The 16,511-nt window shown below is 37.2% G+C and overlaps 1 protein-coding gene across 7 annotated transcripts in view; it reads left to right on the top strand.

Moving 5' to 3' along the window:
* The window catches only part of CNOT4 (CCR4-NOT transcription complex, subunit 4), a 45,869-nt gene that overhangs the window by 3,748 nt on the left and 25,610 nt on the right, over nt 1-16,511 (top strand). For 4 of the 7 annotated variants that reach the window (XM_009321291.1, XM_009321288.1, XM_009321290.1 and 1 more), the window contains exons 2-6: nt 3,963-4,160; nt 6,945-7,031; nt 7,565-7,666; nt 8,472-8,597; nt 13,374-13,507. In XM_009321291.1, coding sequence (XP_009319566.1) covers nt 3,963-4,160; nt 6,945-7,031; nt 7,565-7,666; nt 8,472-8,597; nt 13,374-13,507 — 647 coding nt within the window. The remainder of the gene's footprint in view (nt 1-3,962; nt 4,161-6,944; nt 7,032-7,564; nt 7,667-8,471; nt 8,598-13,373; nt 13,508-16,511) is intronic. The other 3 variants (XM_009321292.1, XM_009321289.1, XM_009321287.1) reach the window with 1 other exon arrangement.

Below are 16,511 nucleotides of genomic sequence, written 5' to 3'. Positions count from 1 at the left end.
CTGTGTAAAAGGAACACCTGGTCTTAATGCACAGTTTCCAAATGTCAGTTGTTTGTTCTGGTGCTTTTAATCCCACAACTGAGTAGTTTGGTGCAACAATTGATATTTAGAAATATAGGAAATTGCTATTTGTTATTCTTGATATAAGTAGTATGCATAAACCTTACTGACTTTCTCTGTATTTCTCATTTCAGAACCTATTCGGTAGCAAGGCAACAACTGGGAAATGTTGGTACATCCATTGTGTGGAAGGAATGTGACCCATCTGGGAATGACAAAAGCAAAGTGCTTGATAAATCCCAGCTCAGCTTTCAACAATTGGGAAAATGTGGGGAAAAAAGTCTGAAAGAAAACAAAACTTAAATGACAAGACAAACTTAGTCAGGAAGACTGAGAATTCATCAAGGGCCACCTCTGATTAAAGAAACGAGACTACAGAAGAGACATTCGAATTTTTGATGAAGTTCTTGTAGGACTACCAGCAACTTGCAGTTAGTGTAAACAAAATCTGGTAATTTTCCATGTTGGCACATCTTGTTCAGGTGGCTTACGTGGTTTTTGCTGAAGAGGATTTGTATAACTTAAGTGGAGGGTGTCAGCTAAACTTAGTCAGTGAATCAGTGATGTTGACATCTCTTAATGTCTTGCATCTTGAAAATAGATAAATGCTGATAACATTTGGATCTCAAATCCTCTACCAGCTAAGGAATCAGTGATAGTAGGTTAAACAAGTATCTTATGCTTCTTGTGTTTAAAAAAAATATCTCAGTAGTGTTGCCACTTCAGCTGTTGCAAGACCTGAGAGCTTCTGGTACCTGTGGTCCTCCCCCTACTCCTATTTTGTACGGTTGGACAGAGTAAACAACAGATGAAATGGTACTGTGAGATACGCCAGCACTCAATCCACCTTGCTTGGCTTTCAGAGCCATGTTCCACCAGCCTTCCCTGCAGGTATTCTGGCTGTAGTTGAACTATCATCTGAGTTCATAAACTTCAACACTGTGGGAAGCAATCACTCTGAAGATGAAATCATTTATTATCCCATTTGTAGACTGACTTTATGTCCTTATTTGAAAGAAGCAGGATTTCTAATACTTACTATTTTTTTAGAATTAGCTTCTGAAATGTTGGTGCTGTACTTACTTGCCTTCCTCCCCCCTAAAATGCACAATATCTCTTATCTGTCATCATGCCACACATTATATATAGATAGGAAAATCATCTATCACTTCTTAGGATTGGGTTTCTGATTTGTTCTTGGGATTCAGGAGGTGCACACAGATTCATTTACAGGTCCTGCAAGTCAGGATATCCAACTACTCATTCCTTAGAAGCATTAAACGTGTCATAAGAGCGATAAACATACATATGAAACATTTCATATATAATACAGCTCTATAGTATCTGGTGAGAACTTTTGATGATTCTATTGCTCAAACAAGTGCTGTTATCCATGGTGGCAAATCAACTACTGCTACTTCTTAATGATTGAAATCCTTATTCAGGCAGTCTTTCTGCTGAGATTTCTCTTCCCTGATTCTGAAGTTGCTGTTTAGTTGTGTGCCTCTCAGCAGTTTTTGTGCTCTCCTGTACTAATACAAACTACTAGTTTTACTATGGACAAATAAACGTTCCACTCAGGGTTATGCTTGAGCTACCTGGGATGTTTTCTGACTAAGGTTCAGGACCTCCAGTAGCAAATAGCTGTTCCGAGAAGGAACGTACTGTCTGATTTGCTTCTCATTTGAGAATATGCTCTGAATGTGGCTATACTTGGCAAGAAAGAAGCTGATGAACTTTGGCACTGTTTGTTGTAGTTTTCTCGGACCTTCAGGAGCCTTACTGAACCTACTGAAAACCATGAATTCATTTCTTGCGCCGTACCAGAGAGCAGCACACTTGCAAGCCTTGCCTTGCATAGTATGGGATGTGGAGAAGGAATTAATCTGTGAAAGGATGGATTGTGGGTATGATACCACATCACTTGATGTAGGGCAAGCCATCTTATTTTTGGAACTATATCTACCTTATACTGGTGCATTTGTTTTCTTCCCATTCCTACCTGAACTCAGCTTGACTGTGGTAACTGACCTAACTCTCTGCTGGGCAGTCTTTCTCTTTCCTAAAACAAAACAATATCTATTCTTTATTCTACATGATTGACTAACACAGATTTTGAGAAACTCTTTAAATAAGTGAAATGCCTTGCAGAATTATTCTGCATCTCTGAAGTCTTCATGTGTACATGTGTTAAAACTCAAGATAATCATTGCTAATCTCAAATGACCTTACTAACAGGTCATTGCTGTTCATCAAGTACATTGTGAAATCTGCATAAGGTATTCAGCGTTACTTGTGAATAACATAACTTTTTAAGAAACAGTACGGTTTTAACTGTTCAAGGGTAACAATTATTGTGTTTTCATGTTAAGGACTTTGGCTACTGCTAAAGAATCCTACAAGTTTAAAATCCTTTGTGATACTAAAAACATGCTCCAGAGGTCTTGGTGTTTAACCATGAGATGCCATCTGCTGAAGTTGACTGCAGCATATTTTCAGAAGATGTCTCAAGTGTAGTATAATGGTGCTGAACTTTAAACTCTTTAAACTGTAAAATGGATCTTGTTTTGTTTGGGGATGTACTTAGAAGACTATCAGGTCTAAGCACTTGGCTTGTTCTGTAGCATCATGCGAGTATGAGGAATATATGGTTTTAACCTAAACCTTATTTTCATCTGCTGCTGTAGATTTTTCTCAGGTCATTTAGTATGACAACTAGTTTTGTGTTCTACCATTAACAGAGGACAGTCAGGAAAAACTTAAATTCATTTTTGTTGGACTTCTACTCTGAAAACTTTGGTTATGGTAGTACAAGCAAAGAACTTAGTTCAACATATTGGTGAGCTTAACTTCTTTATCTTAAGTCTTTACCTTAATGCACATCTCCTGTACTACTCTTATTTTTTACTTCATCTCGGTGTTTACAAACACTTCTTTTTGTTTTGAGATAGGTTTTCATATACTTGCTTCTGTGCTTAGCATTGCTTTGTATATAAAGTGTGAAATCTAACTTGTCAGTCTGAGAAAACTGGAACAGGTAAGGAATATGCGACTGCTTTGAGGAGTAATCTGAGGCAGAGGACAGCGTGCCGTGGTCTACAAGACCAGCCTAAAATAGTGGCTTTACAGCAATGCTCTGCATGAATAGAGCAATCTTTCTAGGTAACTCTGAGAACACTTGTACTTCTGCTAGATACTTTTGAGATTAAAATCTACAGTGTTATGTGTGTTTGAGGAGTTACCTGTAGATGATAATCTTGAGGTTAAAAATGCACCTTTGTCCAGGAAAGACAAAGCCCAAGTTTCAAACTGGTACACAAGCATGGTGAGAATACTGTTAAATCAGTTTGCAGTAACTGTATTGAAATCTGTCTCTCTGCTAGGAGAAGTTAACTATGTAAAGACTGAGCCGTGTAATGGTGTTACTGTCTTGAAATTGGTGAAAATTATATTTGTATTTTGATTTCTTATTCTGTACTCTTTACTTTGTTAATACACTTAAGTATCCAAATCTGTATCAGACAACTAAATATAAAGTGAATATGCAGGGCATGCTTTCACCCTGCTTACTGTGCTATGTTAGTGAAGTCTTAATAGGATGTGTTGGCTGTCATGTTGCAGCTGCTTGTAGTGTTACCAAACTGACTAGGCAGCTGGGTTAGAATGTGGCTATTGCCCGAATCAGTATTATGTCTATAAATAGGAGAATTCCATGAAAATATGCAAGATGTTCACCTTTCCCAAAGGACTGAATATGCTACTTCTATAATGTGGCTGGCCGTAACAATCAGAACAATATAACAGAAGGAAGAAATTTGTGTGTTTTAAAACATTGGGATTAATGATTTTCAAATGTGGTGTTTCTTACATGGGTTGTTTTTAATGGTATTTGTTATATTTAGCCATATCCAGAAGATCCAGCAGTGTACAAACCACTCTCCCAGGAAGAGCTGCAAAGGATAAAAAATGAAAAGAAACAGAAACAAAATGAGAGGAAACAGAAGATATCAGAGAATCGCAAACATTTGGCCAGTGTACGGGTTGTACAGAAGAATCTTGTCTTTGTGGTAGGGCTATCTCAGCGCCTAGCAGATCCAGAGGTGAGCGGGTCACACGGTTCACACTTGCAGGTCTTGCTCCTAACTTACTGTCAAGGAACCATTGGAATACCCTTGTGGCCACCCTTGTCTGTCTCCCTGATGGGTACAAAATGAATCAGCATTGAAAAGGTTCACTGCTGCTGAGGCTCCCTCTTCTTAAGGGAACCTACTCAGCTTCCTTCTCCAAAATAACCTCAATAAGTGTTTGTCTTTGCTTTTGGGAGTATGGATGTTCTATTTTTTTGTTAAGGAAATTGTTCTTTGTATTTGTTTAAAAATGACTTGTTAAGTTGAAAATCAGCTTAAGGGTTTTCTTAGGTACTCGTTTTCCTAGGCTGGATCTGCTGGCACTATACAGCTGTGTCATGCACCACCAATTCTAAAGTGGGAGCCTGGTTGGATCATAAAGAACAAATGTAAAGTGTAGCACAAACCTGTAAGGAGAGAAGAAAAAAACCAACACTTGAAGTGTAACTAGGAAGGAGCATAAGGGTGGTCAGTTGAGGGGAAAAAAATTAGTAAGAGGAAGACCCAGGAAAGAGTTGGTTTGCTACTCTGCATCATCAAAAAGAAGCTTTTCACTTGAGAAAACTGATTGTGCTTAAAATGTTTTATTTACTTCCATCATCAGTCAGCTGCAGGTGGCTAATGGAATTAGTGCTAATGAGTAAAAGTACCTTGAATTATAATATGGAGGGAATGTGCTACAGGATAAGGTAGATGTCTTCAAAACTACTGTGCCAAGTTAAATTCACCTGATCGGACTAAATTGTCTGGAGAAATCTCAAATAGAAGTGGCTGTTTCTGAGGACTCGCAGAGTATGAGCTGCATTTTGGTAGACTGGGAAAGAACAAATGTAAAAAGCTGATTCTAGCAGAGAGGAAAAAACGGGGGGATATGAAGGGAAGAGAAAAATCAAAGTTAAACTGATCTGGTGTATAACACTTCAGTTTCTACAAGAATATAGCAACAAGTATTTGCAAGCAACTGTCAGCACTGGCTTGGTGCTATTTATTACAGAAAAATGTAGTGGGCTTCTTTGACCGGATAGAGGATTTGTGAGTAAGAGAAAGAATAGTATATACAGTTAATTTTTTTTAACCTCAGATAATTCCACACTGAATACTTGAAGTAATTAGAAGTGGGTTTATTGGGGAGGGGGGGGAGGCGCACTTTGTACTAGGTTTGGTGGTAGCAGTATTCTCACTGACATACCAAAAGATAATGTGTACTTACTGAATATTGCATATAGCACCAAGATGACTTGATTTCTGAGAAACCTAGCCTGAAAGAGAGAGATGGGCTAAAAAAAAGTATTCAGTATATTCAATTTAAGTTATCCACTTAAGCAGGCAAAAACATCCTGCACAAATAAAGATGATCTGGAAGGGGAGATTGGCTGCTATTTGCTGTTTGTGGAAATAGATCTGTGGATCATAATGGAGTACAGGTGGATCCACTTCTGTTGACATGCTTTTGTGAAAATTGTGAAGGCCATGGTGCCATATCTTATCAGGAATATAATCTGCAAGATACTTGAAGAAACCTTTCTGCTTTACTCAGGATTGTCAGTCTCCTGGAATGATGCCCGAAGGTGGGTGTAGGATTTTTCAAGAGGGTGTAGATCAAGTGAAGAGCAGTCAGAAGACACCAGTGAGTGACTGGTGGTCTATACAATGTGCCCTGTAGTTCTACAGGATGTTCCAAATGTGATTAATGTTGTTAGATCTTGAAGACATTGATGCTCCCTTGAGAAGGGAGAGGAGGTGGTTAGGTAAAGAAGTTCTTGGATGAGTAAAAGTACCTTGAATTAGAATATGGAGGGAATGTACTACAGGATAAGGTATATGGAGCTGTGGAAACAGATCTTCCTTTTTAACCTCTCAGGTTTTTGTCTAGAACTAGAAATACCCTTAGCTTATCTAGCTTCAGTCCAAGTAGTCAGTACTTCTACACCTCCTTCCATCACGGGGATAGAAAAAGAAAGACTTTTGGTACCAGATGTGTCAGATATATTGCCAATTCCATTGGCACACAGGTAACTTATTCAACAGAGTTGCTTAATATGCTGGAGATGTTCCTGCTTTGCACAGGATCCCTAAATGGTGTGTTAGTACTAACTGGTGGAGGGAAGGGCAAGACAGGAGTGTTTTGGTTTTTTTTGTCCTTCGGGGATGGGATGTTCACTTATTCATTTCAGCATGATATTGATTCTGAAACATTTTTTCTTGCCCCTGGGAAGTGTCATATATTGTCTTCCTGTACTCAGTCTAGTCTTCTGAAAACTTGAGGCTATCTTGAGCTAACTGCTTTACATTCTTTCTTGGGGGGCAAGTGAGTCGGGATTCAGCATTTTGTTCCTAGCAGTTAATATATCTGCATGCAAGTTTAAGGTGGTTATTTTAAAACTGGAACGAATGTGACTTTTACTTTTTCCTCAAATTATAAAATAGATACAGGAATATTTAATGCTGGATGGGGTGTATCTTGCCAGGGTAGGGTTTGGGTAATCTGAGTACTGAAAGAAATTTTAAAAATACAATACAAAATGTGGAATACCCCTCATTTAAGTTCTTTACTGCAGTGGCAATGTACTCTGTATTGCAAGTAACCATGTTTTACGTTGGAAAACAAATCTACATCTACATGCTCTCCTCTTCTTTGTAGAAGAGACCTGTCTTTTATTAGTTAAAGGCTTTAGTTGCACAGTTACACAGAAGAATAAGTACAGCCCTGTATGAATTAACTTTCCAGTATACCACTTTAACTTTCTTTTCTTGTAGGTTTTGAAACGACCAGAATATTTTGGGAAGTTTGGTAAAATACATAAAGTTGTCATTAATAACAGCACATCATATGCAGGCTCACAGGTAAGTCAGAGGCCCTTGTGATTTTTTTTTTATTCCTTTAGAGAAAATCCATGTGTGCAGTGTGAATCTGCGGCTCCCTATTTCTGATTAAGCAATAGGTTAAAGTCATAAAAAGAAAAAAAAAATAATATAGCATTGCAAAAATCAAATTACTGTTAAGTTACTGAGACATTGTCCAACTGGACTGTCAAAGTTGGATGTAAGATGCAATGTACAAAGATTAAAAACTGGGAGGCAGGATGAGAACCTTCAAAGAAGCAGCAATGTGGCATTTATTCACTAATCTGTATTTCAGGGATAAAATACTTAAAAGTATTTTTAGGACTTTCAAGCAACATTTTGATGCATTTCTTCTTTTCCCCATTCTTTATGCATCACATCTAAATTTTTATGAATTCTCCGACTTTTGTCAGTTTTCCTGTTAAAAACATCTAGCCGTGAATATACCAGTTTATGAAGTGAGCTGCTAAAAAGCAACTTAATGTTCAGATCTGTCTGAGGGGAGGAAAAAAAAAGGTATGTTTTCTTTCTAGGGTCCAAGTGCCAGTGCATATGTCACCTACATCCGGTCAGAAGATGCTCTCAGAGCCATACAATGCGTCAATAATGTGGTGGTAGACGGCAGAACGCTTAAGGTGGTAATATTTTTACATTCTTACGTATATGTGCTAGGACACTAATATCAGTGCATAGCATAAAACTTTATTTGTATGGATATGCTTGTGTTGGTGAACAAAAATGTCCAGTTTATTGGTTTTTGACCTATTTTCCTAGCATTAATCACAACATGGAAGTTCAGTGCACTTCCAGCAGGCAATGTTTTAGGGGGTTAGCAGGTAACTTCTTAAAACAAGTTTAAGACAAAGAAAGAGATGCACCACCTCCCCCTTACCACGGTGGCTTTTTTGTTGTATAGCTTAGTAGCATAGTGTGAAAACCTGATTATTTGCTTTTACAGAGCATTTCTGTAGGTCAAACATCACACCTCTCAAAAGCTCCCTGCGAAATGCAAGTATTTTCCTTTTGGTATCTGAGTAAACAGGTATTCAGGCTGACTTGACCAAATTGGTGGCTATAGAAAATCATCTAGTTAATATTCATTTCCTGACTGTGCTACAAAACATTAACCAGTTTCATGAAATACAAACTCATAACTACTTATTTGGCTTCTTATGATTATGAATGCAAATATTTACTGAGACTCTTATTTTGGTGTTTATTTAGATTGGATGAAAATAGAAATACACCCTAATTATCTAATCCTCAAGTATATAGATTTCTTACAAATGTACTTCCTAGTCCATGTGCATCAAAAAATGCATTATGATGGAACTCCAAATCTTGGGAAGGAATTTTTTTCAAATACAGCTCTTTTTTTCTTATACTGTAAAAGGCATTCTTAACCTCCAGTACTTAAGTAATGATTTCTTTTTTCTTCAGGCATCATTAGGTACAACAAAATATTGCAGTTATTTTCTAAAAAATATGCAGTGTCCAAAACCAGACTGCATGTATCTACACGAGCTGGGAGATGAAGCAGCCAGTTTCACAAAAGAGGAAATGCAGGTAAGTGTAATGAATGGGAAACACATGAAATGTGGCATTTATGTATTTTATTGTATATAATTTAGTGTAATATGTGTATAATGTAGCCTTTTGCTGAATGTTATGGCAGAGTTGAATTTTGAAATCCAAAAGGTGATTAACCAGTTGGATATTAGAAGTGAACAGTTAGTTAAATTTTTTTCATTGCATGCTGCTTTTAAAGGTTGAAAAGTCCACTGTGTTTTCATGAGTCAAAAAGAGGGAGATAAACTTTTAGCCAAGAATTCAGATAACCTTGAGTTAGCTACTTGCCCTTTGTTCATACCAGTGCAAGGTAACATATGTTATTTTAAATCTCTGAATGAAGTTAGTGCAGATCTGGGTTTCCCTGTACATCTTGTGTGTGTGGCTAGTTATCATGGCTTAATTATTGTACTGTGATTTGACCATGCTATCTGATTTCTGATATTCCTTTTAGCCTGTGAATAGAAACCTTTTGGAAATAAAACACTGAGGGTAACTGTAATAGAGCATAAATACTGATGTGGGGATTGTTTTTACTGTCTCAACATCAAAATGCTTATTATCTGGGGTAGGGAAGCAAGTAAATGGATAGCTTTACTTTGTCAAAGGTGCATTCTGAGGTCTTTTGGGTCTGGGTCTGTCCCTCTACATGAGGTCTGGTAAAGCTTTTAAACTCAATCTCAAGTATGCCAGCCTTGCATCCATGCTGTAATTTTTGCATGTGGTCTGACCATGAAGCAGGTGGTCCCCACCTCTAGTGCTAGCACAAATGTTGTACAAGTAGATTTTATTTCATGTGTTAAGCTGACTTAAGCCAAGAATAAGGAAGAATGTCCATATCTATTAAACATTTTTTCCACAAACTAGCAGTTCATTCTGAGGATTTCAGCTACATTTTCATAAACTAAAAAAAATATCCTGCTGGTTCAGATGAATAGTCCCTGTAGTATATATTTTGTTGCAGATAACGGTGATTGGAGGTAAAATTCAAGGAGAACTTGTAAGCCAGGCCACCTTCCCTGTTCATTTCTCGTATTTCTCCTACCACCTAGATCTGTTATATTATACATGTTTGAGGGTGTGTTCCTGTTTAGGCCTTTTAGGGTTTTTTTTATTAAGCTGTCAGCCATGAATTTGATCCATTTTGAACCTGTTGATACTGTCAACCCTATAGTCTTTTGTGGCAGTAAGTCCAGAAGTTCACCAGCTGTTTTCTAAAGTGCTTTCTTTTGCCTGGGTTAAACTGATCTCCAGTTAGTTTTGTAAAGTGTCCCCTAATCTCAGTGTTGTAGTACTTGCTGAAAGCAAACCCCTTATTCACCATATCCATTGCCTTTGTGGTGGTGTAAAATTTGATCTTATCTCTCTCGGCCTTCTTTCCAAATCACATGGCTTCTGGGCTTTTAAACTTCTTTGTAAAGCAGTTCCTCCCTTTCTGTGATAATTTCTGTTGCCCTTCTCTGTACCTTTTAACTGTGTCCTCCTTGAGATGCAGAGGTCAGACACATCATACTCATCATATAGGGGAAGCAAAGTTTAATATAGGAGTCCTCAATGTTTTGTGTGTAGTGTGGTGTGTGGGGTTTTTTTGGTTGTGTGTTTTTTTAAAGTGCCCTTCCTAATGATGCCCAGCACGTTTTTTGTGTTTGGTTGCCAGTGCATAATCAACTAACAATTTCAGAGATCTATTGGCAGTAACCTCAGTCTCTCTTCTCTGAGTTGCAACAGCCAGTTCACAGATAAGAGTGTTAGTATGGTTTAGGCTATTTTTCCCTTGGTGTGTTACCTGACATGTCTCTGGTGAAGCTTATTTGTCACCTTTTTGCCTGTTTGCTGAGTTCTCTGGGGTTCTTTTGGAGTTCCTAGTTATCAGCATGGCAGCCCACTACCCAAAGAGTTTGGTATTGTCAGCAAAGAACTTGCTCTTCACTCCTTTGCCATGCATACTGATGGTGTTGCATAAAACTGATGCCAGTCATCAGTCCTCATTGCTTGCTTTTGCACCCTAGACGAGTGACCAGTAAGTCTTACCTTTGCCTTTCTTTGAACCAGCTTCAATCCACACAAGAACCTTTCCTCTATCCCAGGGCAGCTTTGTAAATAACTTCTGCTGTGAAACTTTATCAAAGGCTTTTTTGAAGATTTTGTGGATCTTCTTTATTTATACTTATTGACACTGTCATAAAATTCCATCATAGTGAAGTAGGATTCCCCTTTACAGAAGACGCTCAGATTCATTCAGGTTGTGTTTATCCATGAACTTCTATCTTTTTTTTTTTAAGATAGGCTATAATCTTAGGAAGGATGGAAGTTGAACTTAGCTGTCTGTAGTTCACAGGATCTTTTCTACAGCCCTTTTTGTAGAAGGCAATGGCAATCTGTCAGTCCTCTGGCCTAACTGCCAGTTAAAATTGATAGGCTACATACCTTGGCCAGGAATTCAATTTCACGTATGAGTTCCTTCAGAAGTCTTGAGTGGATTATACTCGATCTTGGTGACTTAAATGAATCTTCCTTTTCTGTTCCTTGTTACATTCCTTAAACTTTCTTCTTGATTTCATATTACTTTCTTGGAAATCATTGGAAATTACACAACTACTGAAAAGTGCATTGTGCTTTCAGTGCACCAGCTTTCTGGAGTTTGGGTTAGTGTCAATGTATTTACAGGTCCATTTAATGAGATTGAATGTTCATTGTCACTATTTTAAAAAAATTTTCAATGGATGAACTTACATTCTAAGTTCAATAATTGTTAATAGAGCTAAACATTGTGACAAACTGAAAAGAACTGGTAGAAGTCTAGGAAGTCTCTGAAAGTGAAGCTGGGAATTTAGGTAAGGTAGGTTGGAGATGCTAAGTTTGGCCTCTGGATTGCTTGTTATAAATAAAGCCTGATTACTGTAAGCTCCTATATAGGATTTTAATCTTGTTTCTTTCTTACATTTATGTGACAGGTAAGTGAGCTTAGGACTGGCCTGATGTTCCTGGCCATGACGTTCAGTCTTTTGCCACTGAAGTCTTAAGTAAGATGAGATACCCAGGGATGTTTCTTCTTACTCAGCTGCTTAATGTTTGCAGTGCAGATCTGCACATCTGAGCTAGTTGCTTATATTCTATTCATAGCTGATGGCAAAAGAAGCATTTCCAGGGTGCAGTATACCTCAAAGTTTGCATTTAGGTGAACCACACTCTAGAACCATACTTTTTTTCTACTGTAGGTAGTAGCTTGGGTGTAGACACTGTGACTAAGTTGGGTAAGATGATGCATACACCAGATGTTTTGGTGTCCTTTTTTGAGGGTTGTGTAGGTTGACTACATAGAGAAAGACACATTCAGAATCAACCAGTAATGGAGAACTGGAGAATTAAGTAGCAAAAAACTGGAGATATTTACAGTGTTTGACTGACCTGGAATACTCAAATGGGATATGCAGTTGCCCTTCTAAAGGAGCCCATAAGGGAATTTAGTTTATCAGCAGTACTGTGTTTTGAATTTTGTCAAATATTCCTGCTTAATTTTTTTTAAAAAGTAAGTAATGGTTTTCTTTTAGGTTGTAATATTTTTCTAGGAGGATGTCCACATTGCCTGTGCATCAATTCCATTCCTGTTCCACCAAAACACTTACGAAGGGAATGAATTAAGTAATGTACAAATGTTAATTTTTAGGTGTACAAGTAATGTGAGAGCTTTTAAAGCAATACTGAAGATGTGATAGAGAATAACGTATGTGTTCCAGATTTAAGATTCAGAAGACCTGACCATAAGTCTTGGCACTTGCTTCATTTTCTAAAGGACATCTCTTAATACCTGGAAACTCTAGATAAAGCTATTGACAACTTCAAATTCACTGTTCTATTTTGCACCTTGATTCAACTCATTACAATACTTAACTTGCAAGTAGTAATTCTTAGGTTGGAGTAGTGTAGCAACCTACAAAAAATGTGAATGCTCATCTTGAATTTGTTTCAGATGTCACTTTAAATGTTGGGGGGCGGGTGGTGGATCTTGCTGGTTTTGTTTTGACTATTTAGCCACAGAATGTTATAGATAAGCTAGACTGAAAAATACTTTCTTCCTTCACTTACCAGATTCAATATTCTGGAGTTGGATTGGGCCTCCTCAATTTCTGAAAGCAGCAAATTGTTCTCAGCTAATTAATTCAATTAGTTAAAAGAATATTTAAATTTTTCAGTTATTAAAAAGAATGATTTATCAGTTATTGCTCAGAATATAGTCCTTGTCACATGATAGTTAACACTCAGACCACCTCAGCTGTTTTCATTAAGCTGATATAAAATGACTTCCATTTTCGAACTTTTGGTTTAAGAGAGAGACTCTTTATTCCTTCCCATCTTCTGAAAAGCTTAGTATGGTTGATATATCAAATGCAGACTGCCTTGGAGATTTAGCTGTTTGTTATTTAGGAAGGTATATTGTGAAGCTCTTGGTTAGAACTAAAAGAGCAAGTTCTAATAAGGTTGTAACTATGGTTGTAACTATTTTTCTGCTTTAGAAGTCTCAAAAAATTATAAATTGGTAAATACATCCAAGTGATTTCTAGCAAGCTTTAGATTTGTTGAGATCATGTCTGTGCTGAGATTGAGAAGCACTGTTTTGAGTTTCAGTCAGGAGTGACCTGTTAAGTTGTTAAAGCTCAGTTACTAAGCTTTGGGATATACATATGTACCTTTATATATAAAAAATATTTTTTTATAGCTATAAAAATATATATTAAACCAGTATTCATTCATTGTGAGTTTCTGTTTCCTTAGGCGGGTAAGCACCAGGAATATGAACAGAAACTACTGCAAGAATTATACAAACTAAACCCCAACTTTCTCCAATTATCTACGGGTACAGTTGACAAGAACAAGAACAAAGTGACAGCACTGCAGAGGTATGATGCGTAAGTACTGATGCTGGACTGCCTGGCTGTGCTTTCTTTCTGGTTATTCCCAAAGAAAACTTTCTTATTCCTATTGCATCCCCTAAGTTGCCTGCTCTTTTTAGTGGCTATTATAGGATAAACTCTGATACTGGTTTTCTCCATGCAGAGACATACGTACCACTTTGTTCTAACACAAAGTGAGAGTCTGTCTTAGTGAAGAAATGTTTTTATGCTGTGTGCATTTGGATCACTAGTTCAGAATGAGGTATTCTTACTCTGAAAGAAGACCTTGTATTTTAAATTTGCATAAACACATAATATTTATTAAAGACCAGATGTCAGCTTTCTTGGTATGGTGTCATGATGAACGCAGTCTGTATTCTCACAACTGAGACCTTATAATCTTGATATGTGTTTTATTGTGGTTTTTACATCATGATTTATAGTGCAGTCCTTACATGAGGTGTAAGGACCTCAGAAATTGAAAGTAAAATCAGTTTCTTTTGTGTAAGAATTCACAAGATGTGAATAAAAGGTTTCTTGCTTTCGTCTAGTAAACATAAATGATAAATTTTTACTATGTTGTAATTGCAGATATCACTTACTACTGCTTGTTAAAATAATATTCTGTTGAAGTAGTTTGTTCAGTAAGTTATGAAAAGATTGTATGAGTACACAGTCATACAAAGATAAATGAAAGCCTAAGGTCATCAGTCCTTATGTGAATTATCCACTCAGATGTCATATTTAAGATAAAGAAATAAAAACTCTTAATCTCCTCCACTCCTTTTTGTAGGATTTTCATAATGAGATGGGCAGAGTGGAATGTAAAAGGTAGATTGCACTTCGTATGCACCTTGGTCTTGTAATTAGGGTTTGTGTTGTGTGCCAGTTTATCCGCTACTGAATTTTCCAGAGAATAATTTGCCACTGGCAGCATCACTGCACAACAGTTTAAGCAAGAAAGTGGGTACTGTATCTAAAATATTGCCAATGGAGCTTGAATAAGCAGAATATAATTCTGAGAAACTGGTATCCCAGCTGGTGTACTGGCATTATTTTCTTTAACTTCTGGAGGAAGTGTCATATGCTCTTTGATTGCAAGTGGTCAGGACCTCCAGTTGGATCTTCTCTTAAGGACTGTGCCGCTTCTTATTTCTGGGGCACTGGTTCAATATTGACTTGGAAGGTAGAGTGCAGTGAGTAAAGCAAATATACCACTTCCTGCATTTGGGTATTGATTATTTTATGTTCAGTCTGAACTAATCTTAATTTGAAACCTAATTAGATCCCAGCAAAACATGATACCAGCGAGGAAAGAATGCTCTATCTGAAACTGCAGCAAACTTTTAAGCCTTCGGAAAGCAATTAGAATTGGAGCTTGGCCAGTCTGTGGTGCTAACATTTTGGCACTTGTGGAAAAAATGTCATGTTACTCTAAAGGCAGCAAGTGGTCTGGAGTTAATTTCTGTTGTCAGCTGAACAGTGTCATCACAACACACAGACTCTGTTCTTTGCTAATGGCTAGGCACCACCTTTTGGGTTGCAAAGTGAATTTCTTCTTGCAGCTGGGATTTTGAAATGTTTCTTCGAGTCCTGTCTCATCAGTACAAAATGTAGCTTGTGAGCTGGTGAATGCATGTTGTTCTTCACAGCTTTCTACCCAATTGGGTGGTTCTTGTTTTTGTCTGATTCATTGATACAATATTAATATTTCTGGCAGTTTGTCAGAGCCTCTGACAATTTTGTGGTTGTTCTTGTGTTTCTGGGGTGCAGGATTTCTGTTTCACTCTGGAATTGAACAGAAGTCGAGGTCTAACTAGTAGATGTTTAATTACAAATATCCAGTAGTAGAAAACAGTTTCTTAAACTGTGCATAAATGCTTTTTCACAATTGTGTTCTAATTTGAAAGGTCCTACTCGCAGACCTTTTTTTCTTGCTGCTGAAGGCAAATGTTAAAATCCCCAGTGCGACTTTGTGTATGTGGGTACTCATCTCTTGGTATGTCACTTGATAGTCATGGTGACTGCATTCTCTTACAATTAGAGATATATGCTACATTTAAAACAGATCAAGGTCCCCCCCCCCCCCCCCCCCTTTTTTTTCTCCTGAGCTTTTCCTAAAGAACTGAAATGAATGTTTTCTTATGCCACAAGTGGAAACACTTCTTAAGCACTTTCTAGTCTTTTAGACCTTTAGAAGCATGCAGCTTTGAACTTAACCAAAACAAAAACACCCACATGTCCCAAAACATAAAACAGTTTCTTTCTCTTTACCTTTCTCCTTGGATGCAAAACTGACTTTTAACTGTGACTTTTTAAAGTCAGTTTTAGTATAGAGATGGCTTTGTACTGCAGCGGACATAAATTTTGATATTTAAAATAAATCTGTTAATGGATTGAAAGTCTTGTATCTAGATTACAGCTCATTTTTGTAAGGGTGAGAATATTAAACAACTGACACTGCGCTGATGATGACGTGTCTTTATTCCTTGATGTTCAGTATCTGATCAACTCACTAACTTATTTCAAATGTGTACAAAGCAAAGATGAGAGCCTTGACCTGATTTACAGATCTCATCTGTGTCCACATTGTATAGGTATGTGAGAAAAGATGGAGGTAGAATAGCAAATCTTACAATACTAACAGATTTGAGGGTAGCTAGTAATACCAATTTTATCTGAACAGGAGTAGGAAACACTTGTGTTGCTATAAGCAGTTATAGGAATTTCCAGATTATGACTGTAAATTTACTAAATTGACCTAGAGATGTAGAGTAAATGTTGGACCATGCAATAAGAACATAGAAATGAAGGGTGGCATCAGGAGGAACATATGTATTAAAAAAAATTTTTTTTGAAAGCTTGTTCCTTATGAACACAGCACTTGAACACCAAAACCAGCATCTAATTGAAGCAAATGAAAAGCTAAAGTTAATATAAAAACTGGAGAACACAAAGGCAAATCTTGTAGAGTAAGATTGTAGGGCTAGCAGATGACACTGTACTTGAATGCATTCAG

This window comes from Pygoscelis adeliae, unplaced genomic scaffold (assembly GCF_000699105.1).
Source record: "Pygoscelis adeliae isolate BGI_AS28 unplaced genomic scaffold, ASM69910v1 Scaffold232, whole genome shotgun sequence".
In the NCBI taxonomy this organism is placed as follows: Eukaryota; Metazoa; Chordata; class Aves; order Sphenisciformes; family Spheniscidae; genus Pygoscelis; species Pygoscelis adeliae.
The sequence above is the reverse complement of the archived record's forward strand: the minus strand, read 5'-3'. Positions and strand labels throughout refer to the sequence as shown.